The following is a 22,786-nucleotide window of genomic DNA, read 5'->3' as shown; positions in this document are numbered from 1 at the left end:
CCGCAGACACAAAGCGGAAAAAATGACAACTAAATTAGAGACTGCAGTCAGCTATTGGCCTGAATTATTATGTAAGGTTTAATACTGTGGCAGTGATAATTGTGATGTTGTTTTCTCTGCATCATTCAGTTTTCCTAGCCAAACTTACGGTCCTCTGAGCATATGTTTGTTATGTCGCTAGCAACTCTTAATCCGACTGGCGGCAATGAATTCAGGGCCACTGGGAAATCTGTCCGACTTGCTCAACTCATTTCATGTTCACCTGAGTTGCACTGAAGCTAAGAGCTAATAGAGCCAGATAGAGTGGACACTGAAGTACTGCATCCCAAGTTCCTGCACAGTGGATGCACATGTGCCCAAACACATCATTATTAAAAGACAGTGTCATTAGGGAAGAATGGAGAAGAACAGATAGAAAAGGAAGCCTTATTTTCTGTTGGCAGACATGTTTTCAAGAATCCAATGTCTTTTCCCAGCGCTACTGAGCCAAATATCTGGCTAAATGAAGAGGCTGCAGAGCATGATAATGTGATTTTGGTGCAAGCGCATGAAGAAGAGAGGAACAACACAAAGTGAGAGGTAGCGTTTGGCAATAAAAACCAGCAACATCTTTGAATTGAGCAAAAAATAGCTCCAATGTTCTACTGTAGGATGTGTGTTGTGTTCATTATCTCCCACGTCATGGTGATTCAGTGTCAGCGAAAGACTTACAGTCTGTCATAGGGCACAGAGAACTGAGCCTCACTGTTACGTAAAGGGATTGTGCTTCTCTGTGACCTCAAGCTGCTGGAGCTTATCAACTTGTAAACAATGCACCACAATAAACTGATGAGCGCTATGTCATCGAGCTACAGCCCTCGTTGTTTTATGAGCTGCTCTGTCAGCAACAATGTCAAATGTCAATGACGTCAATTTGGTTAAAATTAAAACACTCGACCTCTCATTGCTCACCCCTGCAAAATAATACCAAAATAAAACACTGGTGAAAAGGAGACAACTGCTCCAGCAGGAAATGTTGAAGAGGGGGAACATTATGTGGAAACTCAGATGGGTGAAAATAGGAGTGTTCATGATTCACCCATGCTGCTGTCTGACAGTAGCCATCAGTCTTCTACTCTCCCAATCCATTCTTCTGAGTACTCTGAGCCTATACATAGCAACAGGGTGCTTGCGATTCAGTAGCAGCCCAGTGCATCATCCGATATCTCTGGCCCTGTCTGATGCTTGGCTAGCCAAGCGATACATCTGTGGAGACTTCATGAATAAAAGTACGGCAATAAACTTTGATTATAATCAAAAACCCATGCAGGCCTTAAACACGGTGAGTTTGCGGTGCTGTGTAATCACAAGCATCTCTACGGTACCATCATTTCAGAGAGCAATGATTAATTTCTTTGGGGCTCCATACACATGAGGCCCTTGGTCATATAGTAGTACGTAGGCTGAAAAGAGAGAGAAAAGGCCAGCAGGGATATGATGTGAAATGATGACATTGGAGGTTCAGCAAGTGGATTTTACGAGTCATATTATAGTAATTGGTTCATGTTGCTGAAAAATGTGAGGAGTTCATGTCTGACTGGGTGGAACAAACTGAAAAGAAAGTCCCACCTTTGCCCCTGTATGTGTGTTTCAAGAGGAAGGGAAACGAGGAGGAAGAGGTGGTGAAGGAGAAAGACAGTGAGGGGCTCCCAGAGGCCAGGTTTAGGTTTTTAATGAGGATCTCAGAAGAAAGAGGTAATGCCTGGTGGGAGAAGACCTCAGCACTGATGACCACAGCAGTGTGAAGCAATGGACATACTCATATTAAGAAAAGGGCAAAGGCAGGACAGACAACAAAGAGAACAAAACATGATCGGGGCGTTTTCTTGGTCTTGCTTAAACAAGCTGTGCTGAAATATTTACTTGCAATTAGAAGAGTTCTAATACCTTCAGTGTTAAAATTAACAAAGTGTGAGAATGAGAGAAATGAAATTAAGAGAGAAAATGAAGGAACGGCAAAGAAGGAAGAAAGAGTCAGACAGACAGCTTCTATGGCATTGTAATCATGAAGGACTGGTGCCTCATTAAAGATCATTATCCTTCCTGAATCTAAATGCTAACGGTCAATTAGAGTTGACACTGAATTTGACCCGGTGCTCCACTTTTACAATGTTAGGAATAAATGTTTTCATATGGATCATAATGCCTGAATTAGTGTCTTTGTCCTTTCTCTGTGTGAATCCTTCATCTTCTCCAATTAAGATAATGGACTACACATACTTTATTAAGCTGGTGCTTTTACAGTACAATGTCAGGGTGCTACAGAGGGCAACTATTGTCCTTGAGAACACTGTGGACAGCGGATGATAAACTTTACACCAGAACTATTTTTAGTTTTGTCTCCATCTTTAAGAATTTGCGAGGTTAACTGAAGGAAAGCCAGTGTTGAGATCATTGTGTGGCTGTTAACATGTGAAGACAACCAGAATGGGGAACCACACACCAGGGGGTCCTATTCTTGGTGCAGTCAAAAGCATTATGTGCATACTGACCAGCCTCCATATTAAAAACCCTAACAAGTGAAGTGACTGATCATCTTTTTATAATGAAATGTTCTGCTGGGAATCCTTGGGTGCTGAACACTGCCTTCATATGCACCACCTACCTAAACATTGTTGCAGAGCAAGCACACCCCCTCCAGGGTAATAGCACTCATAGACAACAGCAGCTTCCATCAGCAGGATAATGTATTCCGCTACACCACAAAAACGCCTCAGAAAAAGCTCATGACAAAACCCCAAGACCTGCTTTCCAAACTCCTTAGATCCCAAGCCTGAAATCCCAGTTTGGGACACCACAAGACATCCCAAGAGAGTAGGGTCCCTGCTCTGATGGGTCGGAGCTGTTATGGAGGCAAAACTGGGACCAACACAATACTATGGAGGTGGTTTTAATGTTGTAACTGCTCAGTGTATGCAAGAGTCTGCGATTGTCCATATGATGGAAACTTTATCATCTGAGTCCACAAAAGGTCACTGTAAACCAATCAATTGAGGTCCACATGCAACCCAATACTTGTGTCCCAGGACATATTGCTCTACAGAGGAAGGAGTCCACATATTCTGCAGTAATGTTAATGTGGAGAATATGTAAAGGCAGACCTACTGCACATGTATCAAATGGAGTAGTCCTAGAAAATAGTAAAATAACAACTTTGGTGTCCACAGCTGTCCATATGCTCATTTGCAAGGGAGTATAATCAAGGCTTTACAGGTAACCCATGAAGGCCTAAGGCAAAATGTGTGTGTACCTTCACATGTTCTTTAGTTACTTTAGGTCTCAATGGATTCAGTTTTGTGGACCTAGCAGCAAATCATTTTACCAGTGCTACTTGTGAGTGGTACTAGACTTCGTTTGAACTTTTTTCTTCTCCATCAAACTGTAACATCTCCCGGCTTATCAAACTTACAGCCTCACAAAGCCAAGTAATAGCTCTCGAATTCAAATCAGAGATGACATCAGCTAGATTTAAATCATGGTGAACATTGACTGCAGATTCACCAAGTCTGGCATAGCAGTCAACAAATAAACAATGACAGTGACTCACTGCCATTTGAAACTGTTAAAGCTTTTTAACACCAATTTAATCTTTGCAGTTTGTGGATAGACAGATTTGCTGTATTGGATGGATACATTTCTTGCATATATGTGCTCAGTGCCTAACATCTAGAAGTTTTGTCTGGTTTTCTGCATAAGTACTGGGAGCTAACCAATACTGACATTATGGTGTATTAGTCCTCTTGGCTGTTTATAGCTTTCCAAATGATCAAGTGGTTGGCATTGAACAGGAGCTGAATAATGTCTGCACCAGGAGCAGGATGATGACACCTCCCATGGCCAATTTCTACGACAGGTCCTGGTAGTCTCCTAGTAATGAGAATATTTGCACGCTGACGGTCAGTTGCTCTTGTTATCACCCCCAGAGCCCAATAAAAGCACACGGGCTACAGTGAAGTTAGAGGCTGCAATGAATTCAACAGTATCACTCTCACTTTATTGACCATATTCTCGCCTCAGAACATGATACTTATGGGTGATAGCGATACAAATATTTGGAGATGAATTCATTTGTGAGTCCTCTCGCTGAAAGAAAAAATAATCAAGTATTGCATTTTTGCCAACAAGCTCTCGCTGTGTTTTTTAAATGAGTCATAAATGGGAACATTCACAAAAATCTCATCCAAGCTGTTCCCCTCTGAGTTGGTTCAAACTTTCCCCGATGTTTCTGCTGCTCATCAGTCTTTTGCCTGGAGTGATGTCAAGCTTTCCTCTCGCTATTCCAGGATTCTCTGAGCAAAGCTGCTCCGTATGCGCTCCCCTGCAGCCATTACCTGGACAGCTGCTCACATGGGAAACACACACATATGCAGCTACACACACACAACTGAGGCTCTTATTCTCACTTGCACTTTGATTGGGAGTGCTGGGGGTTTCTTAAGCCACACAGTGGAAACAAAATCCTGATAGTCGTGGAGCGACAGAAAGAACCTCTGATTCCAACTTCTGCTAAGGCTGCTGAAGGTCTCTCACTAGCTCTACCTGGTAAGGTGTCTGTGTCTCTACCTCCTCATTACTCCAACCCATGATTTTGGTAGTCCTAGTAACTCAGAGGCAGACAGATCGATGGCAGCACAGTGTGAAAAAGAGAGACATGTTCCATTTCAATCTCCAGAACTGATACATCCCCACACATTTGTCATGCCTGTTCTCAAACTGAAGCTAGATTAGATTGCATGCAATATCTAAGGCAGTGCCAGCAGTCTGCCACAAGCCTCTCCTTGCGGTCTCCTTCAATGTGGTGGCTTGATAAAATTTTGTATGTCACGTACCTGCCTGGAAGGCTCTCCCCAAGCCATTAAAAATTAATTCAAATAGTAGCGAAGGGTAACAGTAAGTGTAAAACCATCAAAACAAGGGAGAACAGCATCAGAAAAGTGTGTTGAGTGGTAATAAGTACTGTTTTTTTAATTCTCTGTGAGCACCTGTGACTTAAAAGAGAACAAGGGGTTGAGAAAGCAGAGAGAGCAACTTTGGTTACTTGTGATAAGCTCAAAGGATTGACTGCCTGCTGTACTTTTTTCTTTGGAGCCCGATGATAGGAAAAAAATTGCTTGCAGTTTAAATAGCATGCTTTCTAAATCCCACTTCACTGGTCAGCTGCAGGCAATCTTCAGATGTTATATTTTCTTCTCACCTTCCCTGCTGACTCCTTCTCTTTCTCTCTCAGACGGCTGTTAGTGACATAAAGCTGCTGCTTTGCCATCCTCTCAAACACTAAGCTGCTGAAACGTTGTGTCGACCTCCCAGGGCTGGGAACAGCACTGCAATCTAATGTTGCACTGTTGGCCATCAGGCTGCTTGGCTTCCTGACTGTGTACAGTATGGTGTATGGAGCATAGCCAGGTCTGCTGGCAAAGGCTGGTGAAGCTGCAGCCCAAGATCTAAGCTGGGAGACATGACTTGTCAAGCTGAAGGCCAAAGGTCTCTGAATATGCCAAGTCAGTGAGCACTAAATGCAAAAATTTAACTTTTGGATGTTTCAGTATGCGGTATTGACATAATGACTCAACCTTATTTAAATCCTTCTTCTCAGAAGAGAATATCTGGCACATTTGGGTGCATTCAAGGAACTGGTGTCTAACACAGTGTCTTTACAGCCTACATAGCCGAAGTAGCCTCACTCATTCGAATGAAAGCAACTCAGTGGCGAATAAGCTGCAAAAACTTTCAAGCTTCCTCTATTAACTATCTTCTACATGCTCCCAAAAGTTTTGCCCTACATAACATGTGCATTAGCGTCCATCAAGGCAGTAGAGAGTCGACAATGCCAAAACTCTAAGCCACCTAATTTTCTTTAGTCAAAATGTTACTGGATTCAATACATAAAATTCTGATCATTAAAAGAGTCACTTTGTTTGGTTGTAGCGCTCACTTATGGCTGCTCCTTCAACAATGATTGTGTAGAGGAAAAGTGCTCTTTGAACCAGTGTGCTCAAAAATGTGATGAACGCAGAAATTCTAGTAATGTAGTTTAGCCACTACACCAAAATTACTACACATCTCAGTACCGTTCCTTAGTCTAATACTATGACAGTAAGATATATGGCAGAATAAATTTCAAATGCTCCCTGGGTGAGGAATTCCCAGGGCAGTAGCTGACTGCCATTAAAGGGCTAGTTTTGCTAAGTCACTGTTAATTCAGTGGTGTGCTTCTGTCTGGAGTCCTGTTTATACTGTGAAAGTTGACAGAGGATGGTATCTTTCCAATTACTTGGTTTAATGCATCTGTTCCTTCACGAAATTAAGAATTTATTAGGAGCCATCCCACTGGAAATTGGAAGTGATCAAGTGAAGCTATCCATCCAAAATTTGGAAAAAGGATGCGACTCTGCTAAGCTGTTCAACTGATTCCACATAACCAATGTTCCTTCTCGCTCCAAACATTTCAAAATCCCAGTTAGCATCTCTTTCATACTCAGCTTGGCTGCCTAATGGCAGATTTAGAGCTACTATTCTCAGAGTCACAGATAAACATACGAAGTGTTCAAATCACAGATGGAATGAAAGAACGGGTGCCTGGTTGCTTGCTGGGAGCTAACTAATGTACAATTTAAGCCACTACAGATATTTCACATTTAAAGTAGTGACACTGATACAGTTCTCCAGATGTATGTATACACAGATATATATATATATATATGTAAATGCACTTATCAAAATGAATTGCAACTTCAATTTGTCTTTTAAAAGCTAAATTTCATTTTTGATAAAAAAGAAAAGAACTTAAACACACTGCATAAGGAAGCTCAATGAGCAAAGAGTGCATTACTATGGCTTCTAAGCCTCTGTGTTAATGCAGAGCATCAGTACCCTCCTCACACCTACCAACGAGCCTCTTCTATATTGGACACTGACCTTGGCCACCAGTCTGGCACATGACACATCCTATTCGTCTAGCCAACATACAATGTAAATGGTTTCTTGAACATTAAAAATCTATGCTGCCCAATTCAATATCAGACAGAGTTTCTGGGCAGTGGGGAATATGCATTAGGGCATAATGATATTACCTATAACTCCAAGATGCTCCATGCTCTCTGAGGAAACGACTAGAGACTCCATGTTTCAATATGTAGCAGCTGCACAGCACTACATTACGGAAAAGACATCCGTTTACAGTGTTGATAAAGCGCAGTTTGGTGTTGAAAGTATAGAATAACACTAGAGAGCTTGGTGCTTAATGGATCACAGTTGAGTGCATTGATCTATGTAACTTGGAAACATGGTTGCCAGCACATTCATTCGGTGCAGATGGGGATTGGGTACCAAAAATAATATATAGCAATCACACTGAGCTGGACTGCTTAATGACTCAGTCCTGCTGAGTGCCTCGAGGTGTGAGCTCTGCACATGTGCTGGTTGTAAGGTTCTGTGTTCGTATCCTATCGCTCTACCGCTGCCTTGTAGAGATTGCATTAACTACAAAGACAAAGAGGTGAGCAAATCGTGGAACAGAAGAAGCAAACTTCACACTGCATTCTGAATATTCACCATTTATCTATACAAACTCTATAAGATCATCTATACTCTATAAAGATGTTGGCAGTGAACAGTCGACAGTCATGTTTCCCCCATTAACACATGACTAGCTTATCAAACCAAAATGTCTAGCAGACCAGATTGTGCACTCACCCTTTAGATTTCCTCACTTTTATCTCCCTGATGCCCCTCACTCTTCACCTCACTCTGCCCCTCTTCTCTATCAACCCTTTCCCTTCTTTCTTCCCCTCACTGTGAAGTTCAGGGTCTCTGTGAAGGTCCGGTTAATGATGAAATGCTCCCTCTTGCATTTGTTGTCAGTGAGTAAACTGTCACGCCTCAGCATTGCACCTGCTGAAGGACAGGGCTCTACTCCTGACTTAAAAAACAGCTGTGGTTTCTTGGTCCCCACACGAGCAATGCGAAATGAGACTGAGACCATATGGCAGACCTTGACTAGACTTATTTGAATTTTCATTAGAGCTATTATGTATTCACTGGGCAGGACTCCTCTTTTTCAGTTTTGGAGTTTGAAGTCATAGAGTGCCTGTCAAGGTGAGTCCAATGACTTTGGCTTTTCAATAATGTTTATGTTTAAGGCCACCCTGTCTATGAGAGCGTCCTCCCTGCCCTTGTTCTATAATAGCTATTATTCAGACCTCCGATTTTTCTATCTGCAGCAAGAATAGTTTACGGACACAGCTGAGTAAATGCCCTCTCATTTTATTTCCTCTGGGTTGCACAAAAAGTGTGCTTCTTTTTGTCACAGTGCTTTTCCATTTAGGTGCCTTTTCCTATCCGCCGTTTGGAGACATGTCTTCTCGTATTTCATCGCAAATTTGGGGTACGGTCCATTTCACCAAGCAATCCAAGGAAAAGCTGTAATTGGGGCATCTTTGGCTTTTCAGCGTGCAGTGTAACTACAGAAAGAATGATCTAAACAGAAGTATTCGACAAGGGTTACTCAGTACGTTCACTGTGTCTTAAGCATTTGAAGTTTTTATGATTTTGTACTTTATGAAACCAACAGAGCGATATAGAAAATTGCTGAATGACCGATTATGGACCAATTTCTTATTTATTACAAATCACACAACAAAAGTGAGTTAACACATTCCTCAAAACTAAAGGACGTTGTAACAAAACCCCTACTGACAACCCCCAAAGTCGGAAATCTGTGTTAGCTATTATGCTGCCACCTAAGATTACATCCAATAATGTTTTTATGTACATATTTATGAGATAAGGGGTTGAGGGTTCCAGGAGGACACGCTGCCCCTGGCTCAGCATCCTGCACAGAGACAAGGAGATGAGATGTGCAAACGTGCATGTTTGCACTTCAATCTCTCCGTCTTTCCCCCTCCCGACATCACACGCTCGCTCTCTCCGCCTCTCTCGCAGGATTATCACCTGCAGGCAATAAGGCCTTGGCTGGCCTTGTAAATGTGCTAAACTCCTCTCTGACAATTCTCAGGGCAAACACACAAACACAGATAAGGGCTGGGTATTTCATGTAATTTTGGAGACGCCGAAAAATATGAAACACTAGTTTTGATAAAGACAACAATATAATGCTTCTCTGTTCATAGGGGGATTTAGAGCTGCACTGAACTGAATTGTTTTATTTTTTTGTTTGTTTTCCAGTGGCTCAAATGCTTCTCATAATGAGAAACCCACAAAGAATTATCCTTCAGTCTGCCGTTCTTTCACTTGTATGGATCATTTTAGCTTCTTTCAGCTTCTAGTTTTGGTTTTGTGGCTTACAAAATCACTATTCTGGTTCACTCTCACCTCTTTCATCTACATAATTTCCAAGTGCAACAGGCAGCTGTTTATATTTTAAAAAGGGGAAGCAGACAATTACCAATTCAGGAATAATATCTAACTGGGATTTTTAGTTCTCAATGGAATTTTTTAAAGCTAAATTCATTATGTAACACATTTAAAATATGTGACGGAGCATAACTACCTTGCATAGCTGTCACACAAGGAGGATGATATGATGGTGTAAAACTACTGACATGACAGCTTAAATCCTGTTTCACACAAAATGCTGCAAAGTGTGGGAGAATAATGACACTGGGCTTATGACAGTTAAACCACAACACGCGTGGCTAAACCACATAGTAAATATCAATAAATGGGACTGCAGAAACAATCCCTAAAAGTTTAAATTTGTTTGAATGAAGTAAAACTGAATTACCGCATTGGTTTCATTATTTAATAGCCACATCTTGTATATCCAAATTACAGCCTTTGCTATTTGCTAATTGCATTGTTTCAAACTGAAATTGCAATTTGAATTTGAATAATTGTTCAGCCCTACAGATAATTTTGGCAATTTGGCTGTGAGCGTAGTGAAAACTGTCTGCAATTAAAGATCCACATATTTCTTTAATGAGCTGTTGAGACAAAAAAGCGAGAGAGATTATTGGATTTACATCTCCATGTCCACCAGTGTTTTTCTGTTGCCAAGAAAGTTGGCCAAAAATCTGTTAATGCAGCTTTTGAGCTGCTTTTCAACTAAACTTCACTTTCCCTCTCTCACAAAAGAAGCCATATCTCTCAATGCAAAATAGCTGTTGAAACACAGACTAAATAGAAAGTTATGATCAGGACTTAACTAATCAAACTGAGTGAATAAAACTAAGAATTGAACCAGTGATTAAAGGTGGAATTCTGAAAAAAGATGAATTACTTATTATTACTTATACTTTTTCTTTCCCTCAATTTTCAGAGGGTCCAATCCAGCCCACGGGACGATTCTGTAAAGTGTAAAAATTACAGAGAAGACATTAACTGTAGATTGTATATTTGCAAAACTACAAATTTAGAATAATTTCCAAACCATGACAAGTTGTTTGGATCAAAAACTAAAATACTAGATTGCTCATTGTTTTTTTTGTCATTATATGCCTCATTTTTGAATGTTTCATCTTGTTTTTGTTGTTTTTTGTCTTTTTGATCTGACTTTTGTCATTTGTCTCATGCTTTGTCATTTTGTGTTTCCTTTTTGTCTCACTTGTGTTTTTTGTCTTATTTTTCTCATTTTGAGTTTTGTTGTATTTGTTGTTTTACGTATGATTTTTGTTGTTTTGTGTCTTTTCAGTCTCGCTTCTGTTAGTCTATTTTTCAGTCGTTTTGTTTGTCGCTTTTTTCATTTTTTTCCCATTTTTTTCATTTGTCTATTTTTTGTTGCTTTCTAACTTTTTTGTCTCTTTTTTGTTTGGTTTTGTGTTGTTTGTCTCATTTTTTTGTCATTTTGTGCCTCACTTTTCTAATATTCTATCTCATTTTTGTTGTTTTTTTGTCGTCTGACTTTTGTCATTTTGAACATAAAGTAACATACTATATAGTTCAGTTCCAGATACCTGTGACTAAAACTTTTGTACCTTTTGTAGATAAACTGTGAACTGCAAGTTGCAATGTGTAAATGATAAACTGAGCCACAATGTTATTGAAATTGAGTTTATTTTTCTTAAGAAATTTCAGGTTGCTCATAATGTTTTGCAAACAAGATGATTCCTCAAATCTGAACATTTTCAGAATGTACTTTTTTGCACAAAAAAAAGGGAAAAATTTGGAATTGAGGAAATTTATAGGTTATTATGCTCTGATTTTACGGGTCCGGCCCACTTGAAATCAAACTGGGCTGAATGTGGCCTCTGAACTTAAATGAGTTTGACACCCCTGCTCCAGACTATGAATTGCATACTCCACCCTTGAATACCATTTGAGAGTTAGATATTAGAGAGCTAGATATTTGATGCTATAGATACATTTTGGTCTGTATTCTAGAAGATATGCAGCTCTAGCTGGTTCTGTGTACACAAACACTCTGAACCAACCACACAGACACACACACACACCTGCTGCCCAGGGCTTGTTTCCCTGTGGAGGTATGAGGTATACTGTGGTTTTCCCTGTGGCCCTGCTGCCCTGCTGCCCTATGCAACATGGAGCAACATGGAGGCGCCTCAGGAGCTCCCTTTTGCACAGCTCTACACATAAAACACCAAACTCACACACACACACACACACACACACACACACACACACACACACACACACACACACACACACATGCACATAGTCTCCCTGTCCTTCCCTTGGGCCTCCCCTCCTCCTGCTGCCCGTCTCAGCAGGAAGGTCACAAGAACACAGTTATCATGCTCGATTTGATTACGTCTTAATCCAGTCAAGCAAAGCAAAGAGAGCACCATTGATTTTTGAGACACAGAATCATGCTTATTGGGCTTAGAGGCACATGGCTGCTTTCCGGACAAGGTCAAGTCCACAGGGAAATATCATATCTGTCACTGAGCCTATCGCTGAACATGTCTGCAGCTTACTTATCCCTCTCAATGCAAAATGCAAACACTTCCTGTTGTATCCGCAGGCCATTTCTGGTCGCTTTTGTTTAGTAAGATTGTCAGTGATAGCAGGCTATCGGATGGAAGCTAAGAACCCATCAAACACATGAAACAGCAGCTGAGCAGAGGGAGCGAAGATGATGATCACCCCGATGATGAAATGTGATCCATGCAAAGGGAAGGCTTTGGGATGAAATGGAGAGGAGACACATGGGGACGGTGTGGAGAATGAGAGGTCAGAAGCCTTACAGGAGCACTACATCTAGGGCTCAATAGCAAAGCACCTTTCAGCCATTCACATACATCGCGAGCATGTTGGACACACACGAGCACACGAATATACATCTGCACGTGTGTGTGTGTACAGGGTCAATGAGATGTGAAGCAGAAGCATTTGTGGTTAGTCAGCACTCTAAAGATGCGCCCTTCAGCCTTCATGCTGTCAATCAAACATGTCAAAGAAAGAAAGTTGCCTCCTGGAATTGCATTTTGTTCACTAGTCCCATCCTGCACACATGATGACGAGGCTGCTGCTTTACAATCAACACAACCAAAACCAGGAGGATCTTTCTACATGCAGTGTATGCTTTTTCTAAAAGATTTTTTTGGACATGAAACCTAAAACTTGCATCACGCCGTTGCATTGCAGAGATGAAGACTGAAGAACAGTGTGTCTGGAGCAAAGCGTCGCCCACGCGCCACTTCCCACCCTCCCCTAACAGCAAACAACAAGCCGAGAGATGACGATGACAAGAGCTTTTGGGGAATGGCGAGGCCCACTCACCTTCTGGTTCACCACACAGTGTGCACTGTGATTCTAAACAAGGACCAAAGAGAGACAACAGGAGATTAATAGAGGCAGCACATATGCGAGCGGCTATGTCTGAGCATGTGTGTGTGGGGATAAACATTAGCGTCACCGCCCTTCATGTGAAACTGTTAACAACTGCTTCTCAAATTTCAGCATCTCTCTCACTGTCAGTCAAAAACAAATAAAAGCCATAAAATTGAACAAACAATAGAGAGCGGCAAACGTATTATTTCTCTTTTTGCTTTGTTTTTGCACTCCTAATGTCCTTGCAGTGCGGTACCCATGTGCAACATAATAGAAACCCAGCCACCATGCATAATATGACCATCAGCCACATGCGGCTGCATAAAAAGACAAAATGATGCAGAGACAGGCGTCAAAGGAGGGGGAAAAAATGAATGAGAAATCATATTGCCCCAATTCATCACTGTCATGTGCCATAGATGCACGCACAAACTTGGGTGAGACTTCAAATTTAAATTAAAGCCACAAAAGGCATTGATTTATGACTGTACGCTTTCCATCATTTCTAACATTTGCATTAGGAATGATACTTTTATTTCAGGCTTCACATGCACCATGCCTATTAGGGTAAACATGAATGATAAGTTGCGATCTTCCTCTTCTTGTTAATCAGCCAAATTATTCCCATGCCAACATAACAGCACACACGAAGCCTCGGAATCTCATAAATCAATATATGGGAATTACTGTTAATGAAGTATCAGTGTTTCCCATGAGCCAAGGCGGTGTAGGCAGCCTCGGAGAAGTGCGCCAGGATTATTTTAAACAAACAAGATTGTTAAATGGGTTTGTTTTGCAGAGACAGACAGTCGAGCGGAATGATGATGAAAATGAGTGTTATGTCCTCAGGCCTGGCGTCCCACAGACGGCCCCACAACAGCTGTGGTGTGTCAGCGCTCGTCTCTCTTCCCTGACGTAGCAGTGGCCAAAAGAGGCCATGTTGTTTTTCTATGCCGAGGCTCTCCTTCATCTAATCACCTCTAATTAGGAGCTTAATTATAGAGCAGCAGCAACCTTGGACTCGTGACGTGTCATATTTCGGCGGAAGCAGCGAGACGGCTCTTTTGATGGTTCAAATCCCCACATCCACAGGGGAAAGCACAGACACAGCAAAAACATGTCCGCCAATGCTCAAAGCTCTAAAGTGCTGCAGTTTTTCCCCCTCTCTGTCCCCAGATGACCTTGCTCATGGGCAGAGTGCAGCGAGGACGGCCTGCGCAGACCAGCGGATGAATGAAAGCACTCTCTTTAAAGGTTTGTTGTCGCTGTCAATCCGGTGCAGGTTGTTAAGCTCGTCGCAGAACTCGCCCGGGCGCTGCGGCTCCATTTGGCTTGAAGGTCTTCCTGCTTCAGAACGCCTCTTCTATAAACTAAATGCATCTCTTTATTTGCGCATAAGTGTAGATCAGAAAGTCAAGCCCTGTGCTTTACTTACTGCCAGAATATGCAGCGCACTCACGCAAACCCCACACACTGTTAGAGGGCTGTAAAGATAATTCCACTGACAGATATCCAGCTGTTATTGTCACCTCGCAGAAGTCAAATCCTTTTTTAAGGCAGGTTGTGGTTTGGGTCTGTGGGGTCGAACCACTCACAATCAGCACAGGGCCGCCGGTGCAGTGGCGGACAGCAGAGGCCTAGAGAGAATTTACTGGTTTAATTAGCCTTTTTTACTTCTCACTCCCTACAGTATAATTCCACAGAGTCAAAGCAATTGGCTCTATTAGTTTGTCCTGCCTGTTTAAATTTAAAGCGCTTTTGAATTTCCCTGTGTGGAGCCCCTATTGATCTCGCTCAGGCAGCTTTTACAGTATAGGAACTGTTCTTGGGTAATTCTCATTTGCTTTCCAATTGAAGGTGTAAAGTGGCTGCCAGCCTGCAGTCGTCAACAAAACTTATTACGCTTCTGCCGGAGGGAGATTCGGAGCTGATTGGAGACACTATGGAAAATGGAGTCAAAGAGTTGCACGCTTCAATATGTTGTAATCTGTTTAATCTTTCCTCAAGTCTAACTAATTTAGTTTAGTTGGATGGTTTGAGGCAGCTGGAGACTTTTTGGTAAAAAAAAAAAAGTGAAACGAACAAGTCTCGATCACTGGAAGCAGTGTTGACAAGTAGCAGTTCTAGGGTCTATTTGAAGCTTTCTATTTATTGTGCAGTTTTATTTGTTTGACTTTTCTTATCAACGCTGTGTATTAAGTACTAAAATCAAAAGATGAGAAAGTAGCATGAACTGCCAACTGTTTATTTATTGGCAGGCAACATGTGAAACATATTCCTCTCCCTCCCTGAGAGAAACAACTTAAACCACAGCAGCCTACGCTTTGCTTCTGGGAACACCTTAGAGGTTAACAAATTCAGCAGTCCTGTGGAATAAAATTAATTTAATTGAATAAAGCAAAAATTCTAATAACAGCTAAATGTGCACGATGCACCAGAAATCAATTCCACTAAATGGAACAAAACACAGGGCTTTTAACAGTTTACTCCACATTTAGATGATAAAAATTAGAGCAAAAAACGGCGAGAGAAAAAATGTTGTTTTGAGTCAGCCATCCAACAGTTTTTGTCTGTATTTGAAAGAGATAGCAGACCATGGAAAATAAAGTAACAACCAAAAAAACAAACCTTTCTCTCAGTATCTGTAGCTAAGTATCTATAAGTATCTATAACTTGAACTCACTAAAGAGGACAGATCTAATGAATCTCATGCTGTATTCTGTTATTTTTGCTGGCATTTCTGTGGTTTCTTGCTGTCCTTGCTGTAAGGTTGCTCCCATTGCCATGTTTCTTTTTCAGACAGTTTAGTGAGTGGCAAGTGAGATGCTAAACAGCCCTTTTATGTAATTAACCTTCAAACGTCTGATGAGGCTAGTGGTGTTGAAATATTTTGTTTTTTCTCCTACATGTGGGCTTTCCTTGGGGCATGCTTTGCAAACTGCAAAATGATTGTCTTTTTCAGAGCCCTGGCGGAATTTACAGATCAGAGAAGCCAGTAGATCCATTTAAGATACTTTTCTTAAATGACTGTTGCCTCATCTGACCAGCTCTTCTGATTGATCACTGAAGTTGAATTGTTAAAGTCTCTCACTTGTAATTTGACATAAAAAATAACATGTATCATTTGGCTTAAAAGCAGGGTTTTGCAACATTATGTGATTGTATATTTCAAGCCTGTTTCACTTCTAATCACATCCAACTTTCTTGACACACTGAGATAAAATGCTGGGAACAAAAAGAAATCGTATGTCCTGAAAACAACAGCAACAACACCAAGAAAATAACAAAGTAAGGCCTCGTTGGGAAGTGAAACCACAGCCAAAAGGGGAGTTTTTCTATTTATACTACCCAAGATACCGAAAAAGGTTTCCAAGCAACTGCCTGAAGTCATCTCCTATAAGAGGAAAATAGATGGGAGACTAACGGAAAAGCAAGCAGGAAAACAGGAGGCTTTGAGAGGAAGAAACAAAGTTAGAGATTTTCTGTATTTACCTCAAGTCAATGACAGAATAGTTCCAGTAATGTCAGTATGGTCACTGTCACATTTCTTATGAGAAAATGTAGCTCAATACTCGTCCATGTGTTAAAATCAGTCTATTTCAGGATGCTACTCTCAGTTAGCATGCTGGATAACATAAAGCTAGGTGTTGACCTCTTGTTGGCTGCGAGTAAACGAACGCACAGATATTCACCAGGGTCTGCGGTGTCCCCTGGTATCTGCCAATCTCCAAACACAACATACACGGAGAGCAAATCCTTAGCCTTGATCTGATAATGTATTCATCCATAATTAAAGCCTTCATTTCCATATCAGCGCAGCCTGCTCACACCTTCCCCTGTGGCTGATCTCTCTTTTACCCTCACTCATTCTCCCTCGCTCCCTTTCTTCCAATCATATGACGTGTGAGAGATGCAGGTGCTAATTAGTAAGTGCTAAGACTGTTTTTTTTTAAGTTCTTTTCACAAGAATGCCATGTCTCTGAGAAAACACACAAGGTTATATAAAGCAAGGTGAGATGGGGCGTGGAAAACTGTGCAGCATGATACCATGGGTGCGAAGGTACAAAAACTTTGTTCGGGGAGTTGGTGTGTTTTATCGATGACTTGGGATTTACTGGAAGGAACAGCCTCTAAGCTCTGTTTGTTTGTTCTGAGTTGGGCAGCACACAGATTGTGAGACACAAGCCAAATAAAGGCTTGTTTATTGGAGCGGGGTCAATAGGTAGTCAATAAAGGGAAGCACACAGCAATGTACAGCTCGTGCAGATGTGCACTGACACACACGAGCCGACACACTTGCAAACTCAGAGGCATGACCGCGAGATAAACTGACTCACAAATTTATATCACCAGAACAACACACTCCCACGCACTCAGCTTCCAGCCTCATCTGTGTGGACGGTCACCGGTTTCAGTTTACCTTCGCCTTGGCTGGCACAATCCATCTTCAGCCGGCCCCCTACATACGTGCAGCGTCCCCCTGGAGCTGATTTAGCGCTTCTCAGAGGAGACGCTGTGCTGAACGCAACGCTGGAGTAGAACTCATCAGCCTTTTAGTAGAAGCCCTGCCTGTCTCTTTAGGGGCTAATTACACCGCACTGTCACACACACACACGCAGTGTGCTGCATGCGCACAAATCTCAATTATAATATGAAGGCAAAAAAAATGTACCATACTCCTTTTTCGCCTTCTTGCTCTATGTAAAGCCCTTTGCAGACACAGGATACGTAACATTCCTGGCTTCATTAGTCTGATTAAGTGACTGTATCTGTCATACACATGAGGTTGGACTAGTTAGTGACCAAAAGACTAAATCTAAATGAATAGCAATCTTATCAAACTGTCAAATAACTAATAGAGTAGTCTATTTAATAGATGCTAAATATTCCATCCATGTGAGAAGGCAGTGATAATAACTGCTATTATAACAGCTGTAATGCAAAAATATTCAAGAGATTGAAATCAGGTCTCAACCCAAGGACAGCCGCTACATAACAGATGATTTAACTGCAGCTTATTAAGGCCAGCTTAGTGAGTACACAGTGTGACATTTTATAGTAGACCCTGATCAATCCTGTCTCCATGTTAGGGATCATTTAAAAGTAAATACTGAACACACTGCTGTTGTTCCATGTCCTACTGCTGACAGATGCTGTAGGTATTTAATAAATTCGAAGGAAAGACTCCTGCAAACAACTGGAAGTAGCAAATTAAACTTCAGCTCCTGCTAACACTGTCAAAGGACCTTCATTATTTGTCATCCTCATCTGTCCTGTTCCAGAATCTGTCTTCATTTCTGTAAAGTTTGATTTCTAAGGTTAGTTTAGTTTGTAAGAGATATGAAAATGAACTGCAGAGTGAACCAGAAAGGCAAACTGTGTCTTTTCCATGCTCTGTAATGTTTTTATACCAATATTGCTCCTAAGGTGTGAAAAAAGCATTGCCTAAATCACTTTAACCCTCGTGTTGTCTTAACATCCTGTACACTCCCCTTGTCCTCAGGGTCAAAAATGACCTGCCTCCACTGAGCCGCTTCACTGAACTTTCAACCAGAAATATATTTAAATGAAAACCAACCTGTCATGCATCACACACTTTGTGAAAGTCAGAGTTTTTCCCTGTTCAGGGGACAGAAAGACTGTATTAAATCAGTGAACACCACTCGTTTTTATTACGTCACACATATTCTGTTTTCTTTGCTAAAGTAGAGGTTTATCATCACTATTATTGCTGCTAAAGGCACTGCATCAGTGTAAACATTACTTAAAGAGGCAGTTCTCGTATATCCTAAGAAAACACCAGAAATGTTCAGAAATTAGCCTGAAATGCATTTTTTCTATGCTATTTATAATACAATATAATATAAGGCCATTTATGCTACGTTTACCGACTTCAGTTTAACATTAATACTCAGTGCTCGAATCAATGAAGTTGAAGTGTTAGCAGGAAGGAGAACTGCTGTGAAACTCCTCTCTTAAGATGAAAATTAGCATGATTCAGGTTATGTGCGACATATTACTAGCTGTCATTTTTACTAAATTGCATTTTTTTTTCAAAAAGCATGAAACTAAAGGCTAAGTTCAATCATTAGCTTACCTGAGAAAGAAAATACTACATGGTAAAATCATTCCCCATGCACACTCATTGCAATAAAAGCACAATAAAAGCAGTAAAAGTGCACATTAAGAGCAGACTTTGATTTGGAGGATTACAAATATCCCTTTACAAGATCATACAGAGAATCAAAACCTCAATATTGTGCAATAATGAGGAGCTCATTGTCAAAATACTCTTAATATTCCCCCCATAAAAAGGAAACAGCAGGTGTCTGGTATCAAACGGCAAGTGTTTGAAACTGAGCCAAGACGCCGTGAGAACACTGCGAACAGCTTTTCTGGTGTGCCACTTCCAAAACGAGGTGCATCAGAAGAAATGGTTAAAAGAAAAAAGCTTTTAGAGGGCTCCTGTGGCTGTGTGCTGAAGGAGCAGTGGGCGGTTCGGTGTGACGTTAGCACAGAGATCTAAGCGCGACCTTCAGTTACAAACACTGTCATTCTGTGGCGAATAAAAAGTCATCATATGTCAAGAAGCATCCCCCGTCTCTTGAGGAAATCTCTGTTTGTGGGGGGGGGGATGTGTGGCTGCGAGGGCACTGATCCTTGAGGCGAGCATATCTTCATAATACTGCTCTTTAGATCACTGCAGGCAGGGAGGATTTCTGGACAAAGGTTATTTTGATACAATGAATAGAAAACTATGCAGCCCCACTGACAGTTACAATAAGTTATATCTGTGTGTGTGTGTCTTCATTTCTGCAAAAGTATCTAGATGAGTTGGTAGCGGTGACTGGGGATCACAGCGGGTTGTGAGTAGAACTCCGTAGGGATAAGGAAGACGTTCTCATTCCTCTATCACACCTATGTGAGAGCTTTCACCATGAGATCACAGTACAGTAGGTCACAAAACTATGGGAGGGTTAGACAGAAGCAGTGACATTTAGACTTCATGGTGTTGCCACTGCTCTGTGATTTCTGTCGCTTTTTGGATCAGATTGAAAGGCATCTTGTGAGAATGGGCTGACAGGGAAGTTGTGGATGTGAATTTGGCACTGAACGAGCTACTTGAATATAGGGTAGATTAGAACATTGTTTTGTGGCTAAATTTACACAGGAAATGTGGAAACAGAGCAGGAGAACGACATGCAGTAGAAGTAGGTAACTGACTGACAATCAAACTGAGGACTCGGCTGCTGAGAGCATTTTTGCCCTAATCACTACATCATCGGGCTGCTTCAGTTTTCAACATTTGTAAGTTGTAAATATTTAAACTCCCTCTCCTGGCATTGATCAAACCCCTTAAAGCTCATCTGAGATCGAGACTGCTTGTTTATAAGGTTATTTCCATGTAAATAACCCTTTTCTGCCTTAAAATGGCCACACCATAACCTCCTTTAGAATGAGCAGATCTATGAAGTCTCTGCCTCTTTCTCCACCTACTCTTGCCTGCAGCTGGAGCACACCAGCTCACCTATGACTGTTCAGACACTGTAAAACTACTCTATGCTACACAATGGCAAGTTGTACAAACTGGATTAACATTCTGAAAAAAAAAATACAGAAAGTCTCACGCCGCAAGTTCAAAGTATGAGTTTCTTGAGTTATTTTATGTAATACAATCCCAAATGGTGGAATCCAAGTTGATTTCAACAGCATAAAGTTTAAGCTGTAAGCCATACGCCTACCTTACACTCCCGATGCTTTGGTCACCCTTAATGACAGGACGTCTCTTTATACAGAGAGCAGTGCTAATCTGTCCACTGTACTCTCTGATCCCTCCTCTTAAAAGTTTATGGAAAGATTTCATTTTGTACATGTACAAAATGAAAAATGTGTCGTTTGCAATGAAATTTCCATCAAATAGTCAAGTTGCATTTGATTTTAATGGTTCAAAGAATGTCAAGCAGAATGTTTGGCCATCACGCATGTTAACCTCATCAAATCTGGCCCTCTTTGGACCCCCCTGTCTTAAACTGACATTAAATGACCAGGGAGATAATTTTGTTAAAGAAGAGTCTCCACTTTGGTCCTTCATGGAGGATCTGAGTAACTTTAATATTAAGCTGAAATGCAGTGTTTCGCTCCCCTCTCTAGATATATAGATATATATCATTGCAACATGGTTAGACCTACTTTTTCATTCTTTAAAGTTTAAAATGTGTTTACATTTAAGTGAGTGCAAATCTACAATCAAAGTGTGTTACCCAGTTTTTCAACTGTTTGAGTGCACATGGAATTAAGAAAATTTGCAATAGATATGCTATAAGTTGAATCGTTGTATGTATCATGCAGTATGTGGAGTATAGAAGTACTGGTGTCTGCTGCGTGTGCAGGCATCCATGCTGAGCACTGTACAGTCTGCTGGTGGAAACACTGCGTTCACACCGTGGGTGTTTGCACATGTGAGGCAACATTTCGTTTTGCACACTGTTTCCCATGTTAGTCCCTGAGCTTCACACATAACAGCCTGACTGTGATGATAAGAGGCAGAAAGCAGACACACGGAGGGGGGCGGTGGGGATGGATTTGGTGAACCAGAGGAAAGAGACGGTGGGTAAAAAAAGAGCAGGAGGTAAAACATCCCATCGTTTTTCCATCAACCCCAAGGGCCCTGGGTCAGATTTATAGGTGGTTTCTCTGGACTCCCAGGAGGCGAGGGGCAGCCGAAAAGGAAGAGGGAAGTAAATATTTTAGAGAGGAGGAGAGGATGGAATAAGGGTAGAGTATGTAAAAGGGCAAGACCATGGTGGAGTGATTTGTTGCATCTATACTGTGTCGAAGTGAGGATGATTGAAGAAGAAGACGAGCGGTGGACGTGTGTAAAAGAGAAGGACGAGTGAGGTTGGATAGATGGAAAATGATGGAGGGCCAAAGAGAAAGAGAGAGGTATATGGACAGAAGCAGACAGGGAGACTTTTGCAGAGAGGATATTGATGGCCTCCTTCACGCCCCAGCAGCCCTCTGTCTTCCCGGAGCATCTATCAGGAGCGCTCGGCCTCGCAGATGACCGTATTGACACCTGCTGATGGAGGGGGGGGTGTAGTCATCAATGACACGTCCCTCACTTCTCCTTCCCCTCCGTCGGCGCGTCCTCGTTGCTCACTTCATCCTCCCATCTGCTTGTGTATTTGTGGTTGTAGAAAATGACAGCATGATCTGAGTCAGTTATTTGTAACTGTCCACGGAGTATCCAAGATCAGCTGTTGTGGGGAGGGAGATGTGACAGGGGCTGAAGTGGGCTCCAGGTCATATCCTTTGGACTTATCCGCAGGTTTAAATCCCTTCACTTACAATCAGAGATTTCCTCGAAGTGTAAATCATACTAAACTGACTGTGATACCTGCACGTCTGATGCCATATGACAGCTTTGACACATGGGAGCCAGTCAACTAGGGGCTCCAGTCAATTCACATTTAATTTTAGCTCACAAAAGGCTTCAGCATGTGCAGCATGTTAACATAAATCTCGGAGGATGTATTGGGCATCTGCGCCCATCTTTCACTGCATATAACACTACCTTCAGGAAAAAACTTTTACAAGAATTCTGTCACTTTATGACACAGAATACGGAGTACCAGACAAAAAATAAACCTCTCAGAGTTCTGCAATAACAGATGGCAGAATGGGAAAAACATTTTATTGCAGTTATAAAGTTAAGAAATACTGCAATCTCTATAATTACCGGAATAACTATTTTCTAAAGCAATAGGTGAACAGAATTTAATCAGTCAAAAAATTCATAAATTGACTGAAACGAGACTGGATTGACCCGTTACAGCATCACCGCTTGTTGTGTTCAGTGACTCATCCGTTTAAAATCCCACATTTTCCTCGACGAATTCCACTCCCCCAGGTAAATCAGGAATTGCTTTTAACTACAAATGTAATGAATCATACATGAATAAAAAAACAGTGGCTGACGTCTCATAACTTTTATTGCTGT

The 22,786-nt window shown here is 41.4% G+C and overlaps 1 protein-coding gene across 1 annotated transcript in view; it reads right to left on the bottom strand.

The window, feature by feature from the left end:
• The window catches only part of dlgap2a (discs, large (Drosophila) homolog-associated protein 2a), a 212,484-nt gene that overhangs the window by 91,972 nt on the left and 97,726 nt on the right, over positions 1-22,786 (bottom strand). Inside the window, 1 exon segment of the mRNA XM_051945125.1 lies at positions 12,736-12,768. Within this exon segment, the coding sequence (XP_051801085.1) occupies positions 12,736-12,768 (33 nt within the window).

Source organism: Acanthochromis polyacanthus, chromosome 1, assembly GCF_021347895.1.
Source record: "Acanthochromis polyacanthus isolate Apoly-LR-REF ecotype Palm Island chromosome 1, KAUST_Apoly_ChrSc, whole genome shotgun sequence".
NCBI lineage: Eukaryota > Metazoa > Chordata > Actinopteri > Pomacentridae > Acanthochromis > Acanthochromis polyacanthus.
The sequence above is the reverse complement of the archived record's forward strand: the minus strand, read 5'-3'. Positions and strand labels throughout refer to the sequence as shown.